Source organism: Zingiber officinale, chromosome 3A (assembly GCF_018446385.1).
Source record: "Zingiber officinale cultivar Zhangliang chromosome 3A, Zo_v1.1, whole genome shotgun sequence".
Lineage (NCBI taxonomy): Eukaryota > Viridiplantae > Streptophyta > Magnoliopsida > Zingiberales > Zingiberaceae > Zingiber > Zingiber officinale.
The window spans coordinates 163,400,556-163,420,715 of NC_055990.1; the positions used below are offsets into that span (position 1 = coordinate 163,400,556).

Sequence of the window (20,160 nt, forward strand, 5' to 3'; positions counted from 1 at the left end):
TTGACCAGAACTCATCTAGTTTTATCTAGTCTTCGTTTGAGTATAGTAAAGTTTAAAAGAAGTAAGAACTGATTACACTGCGAAATCCTTTTCAGATCATACTTGCAAAAGTTGCAGGGTGACACAATTCCTCTCCGTTCATCGCCGAACTCCTAAAAGCTCGCAGAGTACCATAAACTACAATTTTTCTTCTTCTTATGCATGCAGTAACACCAAGAACACTACTGTATGATTTGATCTGTAAAAAAAAAGGAAGGATTTTGATGCGTGCCCTGCTTCTTGTTGGCTTGTGATGTGAGCCAGAACCTACTCCAAAGAGGTGCTTGTGGATGATGCTTCGCCTCCTCAGCTAGCAACGCTATCCGATGACTGCTACTGCAAGGACGGAAGCTTTGCTTCACATACAGGCATCGACTGTGGAGGCCGCTCATCAACTTCCTGACGTGACACTGAAAACGAGGCGTGAATTTAGTGGATGGATTTTGAGTCTTAGAGGAGAAAAGAAGGATGAAGGTTAGGCCATCTCCTTTAAGTTTTCTGAGTGTTTTTGATTTGGATTTTTATATTCGTATAGCTTATGGAACAGAGACTGGATTTCTTTCCATTTTAAGTAATTTGTACGTATTTACTGGAGACCCCAACTAGGCCCACTCAAATTGAGAGTTGAAATCATCGCCGTCGAGTCTTCTCGCACGCAGCGGATCTCCTCCCATTTCTCCTTCTCCCCTTCTTCCTGAGGTCCTCCCAGATTCGGCTTAACCTCGACCGCTTGTTCGTTCCGCTTTCCATTTCTTTTATCGTCCGTCTTCGCCCCCTCCCCCTTCCGTTACCAGGTACGAATATTCGTTCTTATCGCTCTTCGATGGGGTATTTTTTGGTCGTGCGGCGTCTGTCGGGGAATCTGGAACTTGGATTTAGGAGTTTTTCTTCGGTTTCGTTTTCTGTTTGCTATAGGCTTTGATTCATTTTTCTTCTTCTTCTGGGTTTCACCGGGGATACGAATGCAGTACTCTTTCTAGTTTATCCCCGGATTCCTGTGAGATCATATGTTGTCGGCATCGCATCCTAAAGGTGTGTTTCTTAAAGGTGTTGTTTTTGGCTGTTATTTTGGCGCATGCTCTCTAGATATATCTTGTTCTTAACTTCTTTGGCTTTCCCTTCTGTTTATACGATTGCAAATCTTTTCCGCGTAATTTTGTTTGGATTCCCTCGTTACTGGTTCTTGATCAAAGTTCAATTTTTCTTCATGTTGTCGTATGGTAGGAGGAGTTTTTAAAGACTCTTGGTTTTAGCATATAGAAATAAACTTGGTTCTATCTGTCAGAATTAGAGAAAGCAACTTTTCTTCTTATCTACTAACTGACCTCCAAGATCTTTCGGTGTCAATTTATTGCTTGCAATGCTATTAAGGTGAGTTGGGCAATGATTAATGTATGGCTTAGATAACAAGGTTGTCATAAGTCACAATTTTTGTTTTTTTTTCCACACTATCTTTTCTGAATTATTCTTATCTACAATATCTAATTGCATCTGAATTGCAGCGATGGACTACTCAGATTTAAGGCACAAGCCTCGCATCTTCGAGAGAATTGCTATTGCTGGCTTTCTAATAGTCTTGTGCACACTGATTACCAAACAGTCCCTCGGCTCCAATGGCACTAATGTGGTGAGGCTGTAAAAACTTAATTAGTTAGACTATATCAATGCTTCACAAGATTTGTTAACAAGTGGATAGTTGTGAGCTTCAAGCAGTTGTCTTCCTTTGGCTGAGTTTTAGTATCAGCACTTTTAGTATCAACATGTTGCCATTTTCACACATTTATTGTTTGACTAACCTCTAAGAAGATATTGTCTATAGCAAGTTAGAAGTTTCGGTCTTTCTGATGCTTGTCATGGCAATTTCTAGTCAATGAGACTGTGAGAGACAAAAACAATTTGCAGTTTCAATGGTACATTGTATGCATGAAAGCACATTTCAGATGAATGTGTCATCTGCATTACTGGTGTATTCCAGATCTGGAGATGATTCTAATATCCAAAAAAAAATTGTTCTTTAAACCTACTCTGACTATATATCTTCTTCTTGATTCTGTAATGATCATAATCTTTGAGATCAAATTAACTCAATTTAATGGCGGATTGTCGAGATTCATAATTATTAATATATCCATGTAATGCCGTTCATACTTTTTTTTAACTAATTATGTTGCCATGTTTGAAATGTGATGTTCAGGTCCTTTGGATCTCCTGTTCATTTGATATTTCATAGATTACTTGCTTTTCTGAAATCTTCTGTGTTCGTGTCATAACGTACTATGAAAAGGTTAAACATGCTACCTAACATTTTTCTTGATAAAGATCAATAGATCACATTTCATATTTTACCTTTAGTAAGTGAAAATGTTATATTGCTTGTTTATTCATCCACTAAAATCTCTTATAAGCTCACTTTGTGATGTTTTTGGCTCAAAAGGCCAGAAATAACTTGTGAATTCTCTTTCTGAATTGAACCTTTTGGAATCATTGGCATAAAAATTCATACTTATCTCACGGATCACTTTGGTTGCAATTAAACCTCTTTATATATTTTTCTGGTTGCAATATTTTGGTTGTTTTCTGCTCTTGTATTGAAGTTCTGTATCCCTTTAACCAAATCCTGTCACCATTCATTTAAAATTGATGTTTACATGCACCGTTAAGAGAGACTAAAGGTGTTCTTTCAGCTTCGTTGTCTCACACAAAACTTTTTTGAAATCTTTTTTATCATCATACAGTTCTCTCGTCATGAACTTGGTGTGACTCATGTATTAATAACGGGAGGTGCTGGCTACATTGGCTCACATGCTGCACTCCGACTCTTGAAGGACTCGTACCGAGTAACAATAGTGGTGAGCCGATTCAATTACAGATTTACGAAAGAACAATTTTCATATAATGCTGTTCTGCTGCAGGAGAGTAACAAGTGTTTCTCTCATGTTTTTTGTAGGATAACCTTTCAAGGGGAAATATTGGAGCCATTAAAGTCCTCCAGTCACTTTTTCCTCAGCCTGGGAGGCTTCAATTTATTTTTGCAGATCTAGGCGATGCAAAAACTGTATCCTAATCGCCTGTGTTATCGAGTTACAATTTTATCTGGGATCTCTGCATAAACTAACCTTTATGTTTGTCTTTGACTCCGAAAAAGGTCGACAAGATATTTTCAGAAAATGCATTTGATGCTGTTATGCACTTTGCAGCAGTTGCATATGTGGGAGAGAGTACACTAGAGCCTCTTAGGTAGCTGATTGAGTTTCCTATTGTAACAATCATATGCGGACATTTTTTTCTTGGGATTATGTATTTAATAACGAGTTCTTTTGTAACAGATACTATCATAACATAACAGCAAACACTTTGGTAGTCCTTGAGGCCATGGTGAGGCATGGGGTTAAAACTCTGATCTACTCAAGTACATGTGCTACCTATGGAGAACCAGAAAAAATGCCTATTACAGAAGAAACTCCTCAGGTTAGAATAGAGCAATATATTAGTGGTCGATCACTAGCCATGCCGTTCAAGCCAACATATTGTAACGAATGTTCTTTTATCATTACGGCAAACAAACTTTCAAAGTTCAGACAAAGCTGCCTTGCCTTGTTTCATGGCCTCAACTTTCTTTCATTTTCACTTTGTTCAGCATTATATTGCAACATCTATCTTGAGTGAGCCATTGACCTTGGAAGTTCATACCTCTTGTACAAAGCTTTTGTCTTACTTATTTGACCATATCGATCTATTCCTCTTATACTGTTCTAGATTGAATTTTACTTACAGTTGCTCTACTCCAGTGACCTTTGGTAAAACGAGAGTACCAGTCTCATATATGATTCGACCAAAATTCCTCACCAGTTATGTCTTACTTGTAACTATAAATTGGTAGAAAGTAACATCTCATGAAATTTGTGCATTAAGGATATTAATACTGATATACAAATGCAGTTTCCCATCAACCCATATGGGAAAGCCAAGAAAATGGCAGAGGACATCATTTTGGATTTCTCAAAGAACTCAAATATGGCTGTTATGATTCTAAGGTCTGTTTTTAATAGCAGCAATTGAATTATTAAATCTCACTGAAGGAGATTGATAACCTGTCTTCTTCAGATATTTTAATGTAATTGGGTCAGACCCTGAAGGACGATTAGGCGAAGCTCCAAGACCCGAACTACGGGAGCATGGACGGATTTCTGGTGCATGCTTTGATGCAGCATTAAGTATCATACCAGGTCTGAAGGTACACAATGCAGCTATTCCATGCTGACCGATCTTCAAGTAGCTGCGAAATAGAACATAAAAAATGTTCTTTTTATAGGTTAAGGGAACAGACTACCCAACAAGAGATGGAACTTGCATAAGAGATTACATCGATGTCACTGATCTCGTGGATGCCCATGTCAAAGCCCTCGAGAAAGCGAGGCCTAAAAGAGTTGGAATATACAATGTTGGGACTGGAAAAGGTATTTTCCTCTTCAAGACTGGTCACATACTTGATCATGCTGTTATGATAAATCTGTCATTCACCAAAGTAGATTGGTGCCAATGCAGGTAGATCGGTGAAAGAGTTTGTAGACGCGTGCAAAAAAGCTACAGGGGCAGACATCAAAGTCGAGTATCTCAGTCGCAGACCGGGGGACTATGCTGAAGTTTATAGTGACCCATCGAAGATCAACCGCGAACTGAATTGGACAGCACAACACACCAATCTGCTGGAGAGCCTTTCCATTGCTTGGAGATGGCAGAAATCACATCGTAACGGATACAGTTCACCTTGAGAAATTTTGTTTGGTTCAAATCTTTTAAGTCATCCAGAGATATGAGAATGGGAATTCCATGACCATTGTTGCTTTATCAGGTAGATTAGAGTTCAGAAAACACATTTTCTGACATGAGTGATGAAGATCTTGACTGTGAGACCATCCATTGTTTTATTCTGTACTTTTGTAGGAATGGTGAAGCAGGTTCGACTCAAATGTATGTTTTAGTCTTGTGAAGTGAAATGTTGCACTTTGTGTTTATTCAATGTATTATATATATTGTACAATATACTACAGAAAATTGAGCCTCTTATCAATTGTGAAGTTATAATGTGATATCATTTCATCTTATCAATACTTAAACTAAGTTATATACTTAAACTAAGTTATAGAGCAAATGAGTCATTCTTTTTAATTCTATTACCTAAACTAAATTAAAAGGGATAGTTTTTTCGTTCAAATGCATACTTTTGTTTTGTATTGACAAATTTTTTTAATCATTATATATATTTAGCCGATATTTAGATCTTACAATTCGATTAATTTTAGGATAGATAGTCTAATTTCATATTTAGTTCGCAAAGTAAATTAGGAAGTATTCATGATTAGAGATAGATCCACATATGAGATGTCTCGGACTATAATCCAGCCTAGTAGAGCTCTTATGTTCATGTTAAACTTGAAAAGAGTCTAGATTTAGAATATTTTTTAAATTTTATATTGATTAGTCAAACAAATTATTTCATATAAATCTATACATATTTTTTCTTATTTTTTTTAAACAAATTTCAACCCTCAATCAAATAGATATCATTTTATCTTCTTGATCAAATTTATTTTTGAAAAATATTTGTACTACTTTTTATCAATTTGATTCAAGGAATGTCGTTCTCTTTTCAATCCTTTATTATTTTTTATATTTTAGTCCAATAATAATAATAAAATTTTATTCTATTATATGGAGTCGACTATATATATATTTCTATGTTATTAAACTGTATTCCTTATTATATCATCATCTATATTTAAATAAATCTTATTTTATTTTATTTTTACTAACCAACGCTTTTTAAACCATCATTTTTTGTATATTTGTCATGATTTTACATCACTTAATTAAAATTTTATTAGTCATTTAAGTACATGTTCATACCTTCTTAAACGCGTCTCTTGAAATTTTCTCTTCAATGTTATTATTTCTTATTTTATCCATTCTCGTATGTCCACGTATTATCTTCACATTTTTATCTTTGTAACTCTCATCTTCTTATGTAATTAAGTCATAATTAAACAGTTCGCTCCATATAACATAGCTGATTTAAGCATCATTTTATATAATTTTTCTTTAAATTTTAAAGATATTTTATTATCATAATATATTTTTTCCTAATTTAATCATCTTAAATATTCTATCTAAGAAATCAACCGCTCAAGTACCTAATCACTCCATGGACAATTATTTTATATTTATTATAGCATGATAACAAAGCGTTTTTTTCCCATATATATATAAATATTGGCTCCAATTTTAATATTGGCGGTCCAGACCAAGTTTTTTCCCCGGTTCGATCGAAGTTTTTATAGGCCGATTCAGTTTGTACGTCAAACCTTGCTTCTTCACGCAGTAAAGATCCACCGAAGGCCCTAACTCTAAACCCCGATCCCGCTCACGCACAGCACAAGGAGAAGAAAAGGAAGAAGAAGAGGAGGTACTGAGGAGGGATGTACTTGTATAGCTTGACGCTGCAAGGCGGGCGATATGTTTTGATCTTGTGAACTGAAATATTGCACTTTGTGTTTATTCAATGTATTATATTGTATAATATGCTACAGAAAATTGAGCCTCTTATCAATTGTGAAGTTATAATGTGATATCATTCATCTAATCAATACTTAAACTAAGTTATAGAGCAAATGAGTTATTCGTTTTAATTTTATTACTTAAACTAAATTAAAAGGGTTAGATTTTTTTGTTCAAATGCATACTTTTGTTTATTGACAATTTTTTTAATCATTATATATATATATAGTGCAAGTATTCGGATCTTACAATCTCATTAATCATAGGATAATTAATCTGATTAATCCTAAGATAGATGATCTGATTTTAAATTCCAATTACTAAGTAAATTAAGAAATATTAGAGATTAGTAATGGATCAACATATGAGATGTCCTGGACTATAATCCAGCCCAGGATAGCTCTTTTGTTCATGTTAAGCCGGGAAAGAGTCTAGATTTAGAATATTTTTAAGACTTTATATTGATTAGCCAAACAAATTATTTCATATAAATCTATACATGTTTTATCTTATTTTTTTTTAAAAAAATTCAACCCTTAATCAAATAAATATCATTTTATCTTCTTGATCAAATTAACTTTTCAAAAATATTTTTACTGCTCTTTATCAATTTGATTCAGCGAACATCGTCCTCTTTGAATCCTTTATCAATTTTTAGATTTTAGTTCAATAACAATAATAATAATAAAATTTTATTTCACTATATGAAGTTGACTATATATATACTTGTATGTCATCAAATTTTATTCTCTACTTTATCATCATCTATATTTAAATAAATTTTATCTTATTTTATTTTTATTAACCAAGTCTTTTTTAAATTATCATTTTTTTCATTTGATATGTATATTTGTCATAGTTTTACATCGCCTGATTGAAGTATTTATTGATCATTTAAGTACATAGTGATACTTTTTTAAAACGTGTCTCTCAAATTTCTCTTTAATATTCTTATTTTTTATCCTATTTATTCTTATATGCCCACACATTATCTTAACATTCTTACCATTTTATCTGGAATCTCTCATACACTAACCTTTATGTTTGTCTTTGACTCCGAAAAAGGTCGACAAGATATTTTCAGAAAATGCATTTGATGCTGTCATGCACTTTGCAGCAATTGCATATGTGGGAGAGAGTACACTAGAGCCTCTTAGGTAACTGATTGAGTTCCCTATTGTAACAATCATATGTGGACATTTTTTTCTTGGGATTATGTATTTAATAACAAGTTCTTTTGTGACAGATACTATCATAACATAACAGCAAACATAGGATAATCTAATTATTCGGATCTTACAATCCCATTAATCATAGGATAATCTAATTAATCCTAGAATAGATGGTCCGATTTTATATTCCATTTACTAAGTAGATTAAGAAATATTCGTGATTAGAAATGAATCTGTTGGTGCAATATTCCTCAGGTCAAGGTTGACCAAATTGACTGAGCTTGAATTGAGTCAAGCTCGAGTCTTGATGTTTGAATTTCGATGTTTGACAATACATATAAACAATATATATAGACAACACATGAAGATTGCAGGTGCAATTGTTCATGTGGGGAAATTGTGAAAGAGAGTCAAGTAGGTCAAGGTTGACTGGATACTTGACTGGAAAATCCTAGTGAGTGAAACTAGGTGAAAGTCCTGGTGAGTGAAGTCAGGCAGAAGGAAAATCCTAGTGAGTGAAGCTAGGTGAAAATCCTACTGAGTGAAGCCAGGCAGAAGGAAATCCTGGTGAGTGAAGTCAGGTGAAAGACCTAATGAGTGAAGCTAGGTAGATGGGAAATCCTGGTGAGTGAAGCTAGGCAGATGAGAAGTCTTGGTGAGTGAAGCTATGCAAATGGAAAATCCTGGTGAGTGAAGCCAGACAAATGGGGAGTCCTGGTGAGTGAAGCCAGGCACAAGAAATCCAGATGGATCAAGGCTGATCAGACATCTGTGTTGGGAAGTCCAAGTAGGTCAAAGGGATTGACCGAATACTTGGCACGAGGAAATCCAGATGAGTCAAGGTTGACCAGACATCTGGTAGAAGTTCAAGTGGGTCAAAGGATTGACCGGACACTTGGTGAGCGAGTTCTAGCAGGTCAAGGGTGACCGGATGCTAGGCACAATGTACCAACAGGTCATGGTTGACCAGATGTTGGTGTGAGGGACTTGGGAATTGGTTTTGGGCAAAAACCAAAAGCTGGATCGATCAGTCGATCGATTGGCTCATGCCCAATCGATCGGCCGATCGATCGGGTGAGTCCCCGCCACAAGCATCCTCCCAATCGATCAGTGGATCGATTGGGGAGAAGTGTCGCGCGAACAGAACCCCTCTGGATCGATCCAAAGGTCCCAATCGATCAGTGGATCGATTGGGAGCTGCTGTTTGTGCGCGATAAGCCTTAGATCGATCAGCCGATCGATCCAGGCAATTCCTGAGAGCACAGAGGCGCTCTGGATCGATCAGCCGATCGATCCAAAGCCTCCCCGATCGATTGGGAGCAATCCAATCGATCGGAATCCGACCGTTGACGTCATATTTAGCTGCAGGCGTTCGATTCCTTCGGTATAACTCACGACTTCTTCTCCAGCGAGCACAGCAACTCCACAACTTCTCCACAAAGTTCAGATCGCCAGTTCTTGAAGGTTCTTGGAGGTTTTTCCAAGTCAAGAGACGGATCTACAGCCGAAGAAGAAAGTTAGGGTTAGGGTTTCCTTGTGCAAACTTGTAAGCTTCTAGCTTGTATTTTGTTCCCTTTCCCTTTCTTCTTGTAGTGTAAACTTATAGGGCTTCTCCGCCTTTGGTAGTTACCATAAAGGAGTATTTTCATAGTGGAGGGTGCGTGAGTGTGTGGATCATTGGATTAGTCACCTCTTGTGAGGTGGATACCAAGTAAATCCTCTTGTTAGCGTTGTGTATTTTGTTTCTTTGTATTTTTCGCTGCATATCTTGAAGAAACAAGCAACGAAAAGCAAGACGAACACACCGAGCTATTCACTCCCCCTCTAGCTACATAATCGGTCCCAACAGGATCCACATATGAGATGTCCTGAACTATAATCCAGTCCAGGATAGCTCTTTTGTTCATGTTAAGCCGGGAAAGAGTCCAGATTTTGAATATTTTTTAGACTTTATATTGATTAGCCAAACAAATTATTTTATCTAAATTTATACATGTTTTATCTTAGTTTAAAAAAAATTTTCATTTAAATCATCATTTTTTTTCATTTGATATGTATATTTGTCATGGTTTTATATCGCCTGATTAAAGTATTTATTGGTCATTTAAGTACATAATAGTACTTTATTAAACGTGTCTCTCAAAATTTTCTCTCAAATTTCTCTTTAATGTTCTTATTTTTTATCCTATCTATTTTTATATGTCTACACATTATCTTAACATTCTCATCAACTCTTATATTTTACTCATGTAATTGAGTCATAGCTTAATATTTTATAACATAGTTAGTTTAAAAATCCTTTTGTATAATTTCTCTTTAAATTTTAAAGTTATATTATCATCACATAAATCACACTTTTTTTTTTTCAACCATCTTTCTTTATTCTATCGAAATCTCTCGTAATTTTAATACTTACTTTTATATATTTTTTTACTTAGTCTATTAAAATTCAACCCTTTCGTATCCAAAGACTATATATCATGATTACTCCTCCATAGTCATCCGCGTCTTTAGTTTTGTCATACTTGATTAACTATTAGAGTATCTGATCACTTTATCAAAGCCGGAGCAATTTTTTTATATTTATTATTATTTAGTGATTATTTATAATTATTAATCTATCCCAATTGAACCATTTTTTTTCAAACAAATCAAATCGAATCGATTTTTCATAAAAAACTAAATAAATTGAACCAAATTTTAAATAAAACTAAACTGAATAAATTGATTTTTTATAAATTTGGTTTTTTTTAATAAAAATTTAATTCCATCTAAAATTGATGGTCTAAAAATTTAATTCGGTTTAAAAATTTCATCTATTCAGTGTATTTAATTTAATCAATAAGAAATTTTAAAATCAAATTCGAACCAGATTAATTAATTAAAAAAACATTAAATTTATAAATAAATTAAGAAATTTTAAATTCCATCCATTTAATTGATTTAACTAAATTTCTACTGCAAAGCATTTTTTCCCGAATGTATAAAAATATTGGCTCGAATTTTATTGGTCCAGGCCGCCAATATTTTGCTACATAAATATTGGCGGTCCAGACCAAGTTATTTCCCCCGGTTCGGTTGAAGATTTTGTAGACCGAACCGGTTTGTACGTCAAACCCTTCTTCACGCAGTAAAATCCACCGAAACCCTAACCCTAAATCCCCAATCTCCCCAATCTCGTTCGCACAGCACTGGGAGAAGACAAGGAAGAAGAAGAGGCGAGGAAGAGGAGGTACGGAGAAGGAGGATGTACTTATATAGCTTGACGCTGCAGAGGGCGGGTGGGATTGTGTGCGCTACCAATGGGAACTTCGTCGGCGGCAAGACTCAGGAAATCGTGGTGGCTCGGGGCAAAAACCTGGATCTCCTCCGTCCCGACGAATCCGGTAAGCTGCAGACCCTTCTGTCCGTCGATGTCTTCGGCGCCATCCGCTCGCTCGCCCAGTTCCGGCTCACCGGTTCCCAGAAAGACTACCTTGTAGTTGGCTCTGACTCCGGCCGCCTCGTTATCCTCGAGTACTCCCGCGAGCACAATATGTTCCACAAGGTTCACCAGGAGACGTTCGGCAAATCTGGCTGCCGCAGGATCGTCCCCGGCCAGTTCCTCGCTGTCGACCCCAAGGGTCGCGCTGTCATGGTTGCTGCCTGCGAGAAGCAGAAGCTTGTCTACGTCCTCAACCGTGATGCTGCCGCCCGCCTCACGATCTCCTCCCCCCTCGAGGCCCACAAGTCTCACACTATCACCTACTCGGTTGTCGGGGTCGACTGCGGCTTCGATAATCCCATCTTTGCCTCCATCGAGTTAGATTACTCCGAGTCTGATCTTGACCCGACCGGACAGGCTGCCGCAGACGCTCAGAAGCACCTCACATTCTATGAGCTTGACCTTGGCCTCAACCATGTCTCTCGCAAGTGGTCCGAACCTGTTGACAATGGTGCAAATCTCCTCGTTACTGTGCCGGGTGGTGGTGATGGCCCCAGCGGTGTCCTTGTATGTGCCGAGAATTTCGTTATCTACAAGAACCAAGGCCACCCAGATGTCCGTGCTGTCATTCCTCGCCATACTGACCTCCCTGCTGAGCGTGGAGTACTTGTGGTTTCTGCTGCCACCCACCGCCAAAAGTCCATGTTCTTCTTCTTACTGCAGACCGAGTATGGGGACATCTTCAAGGTCACTCTTGAGCATGAGGGCGACCGGGTAACTGAGCTCAAGATTAAGTATTTTGACACCATTCCTGTCACCACTTCCATGTGCGTCCTGAAGACTGGCTTTCTGTTTGCAGCTTCCGAGTTTGGCAACCATGCCCTCTATCAGTTCCAGGCCATTGGTGAGGCTGAGGATATTGAAGCTTCATCTGCCACTCTGATGGAGACCGACGAGGGATTCCAACCGGTCTTCTTCCAGCCACGTGGCTTAAAGAACCTAGTCCGGATTGACCTTGTTGAAAGTCTCATGCCCATCATGGACATGAAGATACTGAATCTCTTTGAGGAAGAAACTCCTCAGGTATTCACACTCTGTGGTAGGGGCCCACGCTCATCGCTGCGCATTTTAAGGCCAGGTTTGGCAATCAATGAGATGGCAGTGTCACAACTTCCAGGCACACCCAGTGCAGTCTGGACTGTGAAGAAGAATATCAATGATGAATTTGATGCTTACATTGTCGTCTCTTTTGTGAATGCCACACTTGTGCTCTCCATTGGTGAGACCATTGAAGAAGTCAGTGATAGTGGGTTTCTTGACACTACACCTTCACTTTCTGTCTCTTTGCTAGGAGATGAATCTCTAATGCAGGTCCATCCCAATGGAATTAGGCATATCAGAGAGGATGGCCGTATCAATGAGTGGAAGACACCTGGTAAGAAGACCATTGTGAAGGTTGGCTCCAACAGGCTCCAGGTGGTTATTGCTCTGAGCGGAGGGGAACTTATCTATTTTGAGATGGACTTGACTGGACAATTGATGGAGGTGGAGAAGCATGAGATGCCTGGGGATGTGGCGTGCTTAGATATTGCACCAGTTCCAGAGGGCAGGCAGAGATCTCGTTTCCTTGCAGTTGGATCTTATGATAACACAATAAGGATTCTGTCATTGGATCCTGATGACTGTATGCAGATCTTGAGTGTTCAGAGTGTGTCTTCACCACCTGAGTCACTCCTATTGCTTGAGGTAATGGCTTCCACTGGAGGAGAGGATGGAGCTGATCATCCTGCCAGTGTTTTTCTTAATGCTGGTTTGCAGAATGGTGTTCTCTTCCGGACAGTTGTTGATATGGTCACTGGTCAGCTCTCTGATACCCGATCCCGGTTCTTAGGATTGAGAGCTCCCAAGCTATTCTCAGCTACTGTAAGAGGCCGACAAGCTATGCTTTGCTTGTCCAGTAGGCCTTGGCTTGGTTATATTCATCAAGGTCACTTTTTGCTGACTCCTCTCTCATATGAGGCTCTTGAATATGCTGCATCTTTTTCTTCTGATCAATGTGCTGAAGGAGTTGTTGCAGTGGCAAATGAAGCTCTGAGAATTTTCACAGTTGAGCGACTGGGAGAGACATTCAATGAGACAGTTGTACCTTTGCGATATACTCCTAGGAAATTTGTGCTGCTGCCCAAGCGCAAGCATTTAATTGTCATTGAGAGTGATCAAGGGGCATTTACTGCAGAAGAGCGAGAAGCTGCTCGGAAGGAATGCTTGGAAGCTGCTGGGATGGGCGAAAATGGAAATGCAAATAATGGTGAACAGATGGAAAATGGTGATGGTGATGATGAGAAGGAGGATGCTCTTCCAGATGAGCAATATGGCTATCCAAAGGCAGAATCAGATAGGTGGGCCTCTTGCATCAGAGTTCTTGATCCCAAAACAGGAAATACAACTTGTCTGTTGGAGCTTCAAGACAATGAAGCTGCATTTAGCATTTGTACTGTGAACTTCCATGATAAGGAGTATGGGACACTTTTGGCTGTTGGAACTGCAAAAGGATTACAATTCTGGCCTAAAAGAACTGTTGCTGCTGGGTTCATTCACATATATAGATTTGTTGAGGAAGGAAAATCTCTTGAGCTTTTGCACAAGACACAAGTAGAGGGAGTTCCACTTGCTTTGCACCAGTTTCAGGGGAGACTCCTTGCAGGTATTGGTCCAGTACTCAGATTGTATGACCTAGGAAAAAGGAGGTTGCTCAGAAAATGCGAAAACAAGCTCTTTCCCCACACTATTGTTTCTATCAATACATATCGTGATAGGATTTATGTTGGTGATATCCAGGAGGTATGCTTTCTTTATTGTGTTATAACACTTATCTTTATTCTGATCTTTGTCACTTTAATTTGTTAGTTATTGTGCTGATCATGAAGGAACTCTTGCAAATTGTGGTTTGACTAAGCCAATCGTTTAGCTCCCATCAAAGTTTTTTTTTAGTTGAACCATCAAGGCTCTTTCTAATGGCCTAATCATGTTCATTTTTGAGCCTTGATTAGAAGAATTTGCCATATATAATTGCCCATGCTCGACAATTTTCAAGCAGAGCTAATTTATTGTTTTACTTCTGGTATAATATCTTTTGAACAAACTTCTCAATGTTTGGACCTAAAATAACTTTTCTTACATTAATTAGAAGTTCTGCTAAGTTATTATTAGAATCACATAAGATATTCAATCCACATCAATTCCAGTTACTAAATATAATCCTACTAATTCGTTGATCTTCTAAATGTTCTTATAAAATTACTTATCCTTAACACATTGGGCTTTTAACAAAAAGGAATCTTGGGTGGATAAGAAATCCTATGAAATTTTAGAGAGAATCTGTAAGGTTGCTTATGTGGAGTTTTTTTTTCCCACTGAAAGTGGGTCAGTATCTCATGAACAAATTATATAACAATCATTCTTTTGAATTATCTTTCAAAGGATACATAGAAATTTTTCTCCTGAACACATTTGAGTTTTTAGGGAAAGATAGGTTGGATTGACAAGAAATCCTATCAAACTATAATGAGATCCTAAGGTTGCCAGTGTGGAGTGTTTTCTTTCTTTTGCTGTCAGATAACAATCATTCCTTTGAAATATCTTTAGAGAGGACACCAATAGTATTGATGGCAAAATTTTAAAAGCATTTCTAGGACAGAGTGGCAGCTCATATGTTGCCGGCATTAAAAAATATTATAATAATTTTTAAATTGATAACAATAAATATGATTATCATATAAAACTAACAACAACAACCGAGCTTTATTCCACTATGTGGGGTTGGCTATATGGATTCTTCTATACCATTGGGTTCTATTCCCTATTATATCATTATTTATACTTAAATAAATTTTATTTTGTTTTATTATTGCTAACTAATTTTTTTTAGTCTTCCTTGTTTGAAATGCGTATTGGTCATAGTTTTACATTGCCTAACTAGAACATTTATTAGTCGTATAAGTATATATGTCCATACTATCTTAAACGCGTCTCTTATAGTTTTCCCTCAATAGATGTAATTTCGACTTTCTCTCTAATGCTCTCATTTCTTATTCTGTTAATCCTCGTACGTCCACACATCCACCTTAACACTTTCATCTTTGCAATTCTCATCTTTGCTTATGTATTCGAGTGATAGCCTAATATTTAACGTCATATAACACAACAGATCTAATTGTCATTTTATAGAACTTTTCATAAGTTTTAGAGATATTTTATTCTCTCATAAAATAATCGACGCTTTCCATTTCAACCATCATGTTTTATATGTAAGACATCTTTTTCAATTCTTTCATTATTTTGTACAAATATCCTAAATATTTAAAGCTTCCAAACAATTCGTCATCTCTTATCTTAACAATTGTCTCATTTCATCTAATATTGTTAAATTTAAATTCTATATATTTTACTTTTACTCTACTAAGCCTAAAACCATTCACTTGTAGTGTTTCAGTCAAGATTCTAGTTTAAATATATCATCTGCAAACAACACATACTATGAATACTAATGTGTTCAGTGAGTTCATCCATGATTAGTGTAAAAAATAAGGATTTAGAGCTGATTCTTGATGTAATCCTATTTTTATTGGAAATACGTCGTTACATTCTCGTACATATTCTTTATTAGTTCAATATATGTTATGCTTATATTTTTTTTTTTAATTTTCTATATAATTTTTCTTGAAATCTTGCCATAAGTTTTTTTAAAGTCAATTAATGCCATGCATAGATTTTTCTTTTACTCTCGATATTTTTCAATTAGTTGCCTAAGAAAATGTAACTTCTATTGTCGACCTTCTAAGCATGGACCTAAATTGATTTTCGATCACCGTGGTCTCTTTCCTTAATTTTATTTCTATTGCTCTTTTCCAAAGTTTTATTGTATGGCTAATTTTAATATCCCTATAGTTTGCACAATTTTGTACATCTCCTTTGTTCTTATATAAGGGAACTAGAGTACTTACTCTCATTTTTTTTTTTCATTTTCAATATCATGTTAAATAATTTTGTAAATCATTTAATACCTTTTTTCCTAGGCACTTCTATACTTTATTTCCTAGGCATTTCTATACCTCAATCGGAATATGCCCAACGACTTTCCATTTTGTATCTCATTTAAAATTTGTTCTACTTCTAAAGTTTGAATCATACAATAGAAATTTAAATTTTTATACTTATTTTATTTACTTAAATTATTGGTCACTTATACTTTCATTAAAAAGGTGATGAAAATACATCTTCGATTACTCTTTTATTTCTCCATCATGTACTAGTATTTTATTGTATTTATCTTTAATATATTTTATTTGGATAAGATCTCTTGTCTCCCCCCCTCTCTTTAGCTATTATATAAATGTTAATTTCTCTTTCTTTTGTCTTCAATTTTTGATATAACTGTTGAAAAATTTCATTCTTTGCTTCATTTACTCTTACTTTGCATCTTTCTTTGCTATTGTATTTTTTTTTTAAATTTCTCATTCTTACAAATATATAATTTCTTATAAGCTGTTCGTTTTTCCTTCACTTTCTTTTACTTTCTCTTCTCACCACTAAAATTCCTTATTTAAGTGGTGCATGCCCCTTTGACTCATCAAATACACTGTTGACTACTATTTGTAATTTTGATATTATCTTATCTCATATCGTATTAGAGTCACCATATATTTTACCTAATGCTTGTACTTTTATCTTCTCCGTAAATATATTTTGTTTTTCATTCTTTAACTTTCATCACTTAATTATAGGAACCATTTATATTTTCCTTCTATTCATATTATGATTGAGGCGTATATCCAACACTACTAACTTATGTTAGGTAGGGATGACCTTGCAATCTTTACAAATCTTTTTATTTCTCTTCCTAATCATAAGAAAATAAATTTGTGATTTATTATTCCACTTTTGAACATGATTCATCTCTTTTCTTAAAAAAACGTATTAGTTAGTATAAGATTGTATGCTATTGTAAAATCCAATATAGTTTTTCCTTTTCATTTCTTGTTCCACACCCATAACCCCATGTATCCTTATTTTTCACTTCGATATATCCATTTTTATTCTTTTCTGTGTATCATACTTAAAACCCAAGTTCTCTATTATTTTTGCCTTCTTGCTTATCTACTTTGTTTCTTATACATACAACATACTAATTCTTCTCTTAATCATCAAATCTACTATATTCATTGTCTTAAGGGTTCCTATGTTCCATGTTTCAAATCTTAGACTATTAATTTTCTTATAATATTTGTTCTTATCTAACATATGATGGGAGAACTCTTGCCTATTTAATACTACACATTACACCGAATTTCTTATGAAGATATAACGATCCTTGCCAATACGTTACAGTCGGACCTTACATTACGAACTCTTGCATATTTAACACTATTTTGAAGATGTAGTGATCTTTGCTGAGACGTTACAATCAGACCCTGCAACGTGTTCCTTCTGGGGAACAACCTACATTAACACAATAATTTAATGAATCAATTCATTAAACATTTGCCTTAGTTTAACGTTGGAACATTGGTTGATAGCCTAACGCTAACACAATCCCCCTTCTTTATCTGGGCTTGAGACCGACCATGACGGGTAGGTTTAAGTCTATCATCTCATTTTATGTCGGAAGATTCTGAATGTTAGTTCTGTGGTCATCCCTTCCAGATATTTCAGCGATCTAGCCCTATAGTCCAGAAAAGCATGTCTCAGAAACCATCCTCTTCTTAATTTTGACGTGGGAGTAATTGGAGTGTTAAAATCGTCCGCCCAAAGGCTTGATTTCACATTGAGGACTAATGCTCCATATTTGGCCTAAAATGAGTAGGTGTGCAGCTATTAGTCACTCTGTTGTCTGCTTCTTACTTCAGCTACTTGTTCCAATTCAGGCTGGATTCCAATGCTAGGTTGCCCAAATGGGTTAGATAAATAATTTTAGAGATTTGCAAAAAATTTTCAGAATGTGGTTAATCTGTAATGCTATTGTAAAAGGTATCGTCTGTCCAATGGACCATTATGAAGGCCTATAGCTTGGTGTACATATTTGGCAAATAAACTTATTTTAGCATTCAATCAGTAGTTTGATATGTTTCTTTGCAAATTCGAGCCTTTCTCTTTGTACCAGACCAACCCTTGACATTATCCAAATATAATTAACTATCATAGCCTCTGCCACCTTAGATATGCAATTAATCAAGATGTCATTGAGGCAATAATATGCCATATGACCTTTTGCTGTTCCAATTAGTCATATTGAGTTGATAATCCTTCTTAATGGCAAGTTTTACTGTCAACTGCTTACTATATGTGAGTTTTTATAACTTGTTGCGAGAATATATATGTATGTGGTTCTTGCCCGATTTATTCCAATAGTACACAGTTAGAGAAGACCTATCTTGGTGATAGTGTTCTTTCACTTTAGTTGATTAGTCTTTTCACATGTTTCAACATCAACCAGTTTGCTTGTGTTCGATTCTCCCCAAGTAAACGTGATCATTAATCAGAAATGCTGGTGAATTTGTAGCTTACGTTTGCATCTTATGGATGTGTTTGATCATTTGATATTGTATTTCCATGCATGAGTTCTTGTTTGGATTCATTTGAATAATTGCACATGGTTCTACTCAATTCAAGCAGGAATTTTCCCTCTACATATATGGCTATTTTTGCCAACTTGTTCTCATTTAAATCTTTTCTTGCAGTCATTTCATTACTGCAAGTACAGAAGGGATGAAAACCAACTTTACATATTTGCGGATGATTCTGTCCCAAGGTGGCTCACTGCAGCACATCACATAGATTTTGACACCATGGCTGGAGCTGACAAGTTTGGAAACATATACTTTGTTCGACTGCCACAAGATTTATCAGATGAGATCGAGGAAGATCCCACAGGAGGTAAAATAAAGTGGGAGCAAGGGAAATTGAATGGTGCTCCTAATAAAGTCGAGGAGATTGTGCAGTTTCATATAGGAGATGTTGTGACATGCTTGCAAAAGGCCTCTTTGATACCTGGAGGAGGTGAATGTGTTATATATGGGACTGTGATGGGAAGTGTAGGTGCATTACTTCCATTTATCTCCAGAGAAGATGTGGATTTCTTTTCCCACTTGGAAATGCACATGAGGCAAGAACATCCGCCTTTGTGTGGTAGGGATCATATGGCCTTCAGATCTGCTTATTTCCCTGTCAAGGTGAGTCTTCGAATTTATAGAGATGTTTTAAATGCGCCATTTTTTGCGGTATGGATTTTTCCCTCAAGTAATTGAACTGGAATGGGACCTATAGGCTATAGCTAATAATTTAGTTAGCTTTTTTTTTTTTAAGATACAGAATACAGACTGATTATTTAATCCTCATCTCATGTGATTTTGCTCTATTTGTTCTGCAGGATGTAATTGATGGTGATCTATGTGAGCAGTTCCCAACTCTTCCTCCTGATTTGCAGAGGAAGATTGCTGATGAACTTGATAGAACTCCAGGAGAAATATTGAAGAAACTTGAAGATGCCAGAAACAAAATCATTTAAAAGCAATGCATCAATGAGGCGAGCAAGGATTATAGCTAGGCCAGTTTTCGAGTTCCTGCTTGAAGAGACCATTTGAGTTCCTACTTGTAGGTAATGGTGCCTCCGTCGTGTTGTATTAGGAATCCTACTTTTACCAACCAAGTTGAACTAGATCAGTAGGCTGATATATATTTATATTTTTCCGTTGTTGTTTTGTTTTTGTTTTTTTTCATTACCTTAGAGATCTTCAATGCTCATTCTAGGTGTTTTTAGCACTTTTTCTTAGTTGCTAATTGCTTTAGTAATTGTATCTTATTAATCATGAAGTATAAAAATCAATGCGGCTAAGTTTTGATGAGAGGTTTTGGATTTTTTTTTTATATATTTATATTTAGGTGTCTAACTTTCGGTCCAATTAGTTCCGGAAC

General features: G+C 36.2%; 2 protein-coding genes across 5 annotated transcripts; both read left to right on the forward strand.

The window, feature by feature from the left end:
* Nucleotides 1-285: 285 nt before the first annotated feature.
* LOC122053278 (probable UDP-arabinose 4-epimerase 3) lies at nucleotides 286-5,110 on the forward strand. 4 transcript variants are annotated; one of them, XM_042615267.1, is made up of 11 exons: nucleotides 603-833; nucleotides 1,008-1,071; nucleotides 1,542-1,666; nucleotides 2,775-2,888; nucleotides 2,987-3,094; nucleotides 3,185-3,276; nucleotides 3,366-3,507; nucleotides 3,979-4,073; nucleotides 4,144-4,273; nucleotides 4,352-4,496; nucleotides 4,585-5,110. In XM_042615267.1, exons 2-11 carry the CDS (start codon nucleotides 1,047-1,049, stop codon nucleotides 4,809-4,811), a joined length of 1,203 nt encoding a protein of 400 aa, XP_042471201.1. In that variant the 5' UTR covers nucleotides 603-833; nucleotides 1,008-1,046; the 3' UTR covers nucleotides 4,812-5,110. The 4 variants fall into 4 exon arrangements, with proteins under 4 accessions (XP_042471200.1, XP_042471201.1, XP_042471203.1 ...); XM_042615266.1 differs by lacking the exons at nucleotides 603-833; nucleotides 1,008-1,071 and adding an exon at nucleotides 286-513; XM_042615269.1 differs by lacking the exon at nucleotides 1,008-1,071 and having other exon boundaries at nucleotides 608-833.
* Nucleotides 5,111-10,917: 5,807 nt separating this feature from the next.
* LOC122053279 (spliceosome-associated protein 130 A) lies at nucleotides 10,918-19,946 on the forward strand. Its single transcript, XM_042615270.1, has 3 exons — nucleotides 10,918-14,031; nucleotides 18,927-19,418; nucleotides 19,616-19,946. The coding sequence occupies exons 1-3, from the start codon at nucleotides 11,014-11,016 to the stop codon at nucleotides 19,751-19,753; spliced, it is 3,648 nt and encodes a 1,215-aa protein (XP_042471204.1). The 5' UTR covers nucleotides 10,918-11,013; the 3' UTR covers nucleotides 19,754-19,946.
* The last annotated feature ends 214 nt before the right edge of the window (nucleotides 19,947-20,160 follow it).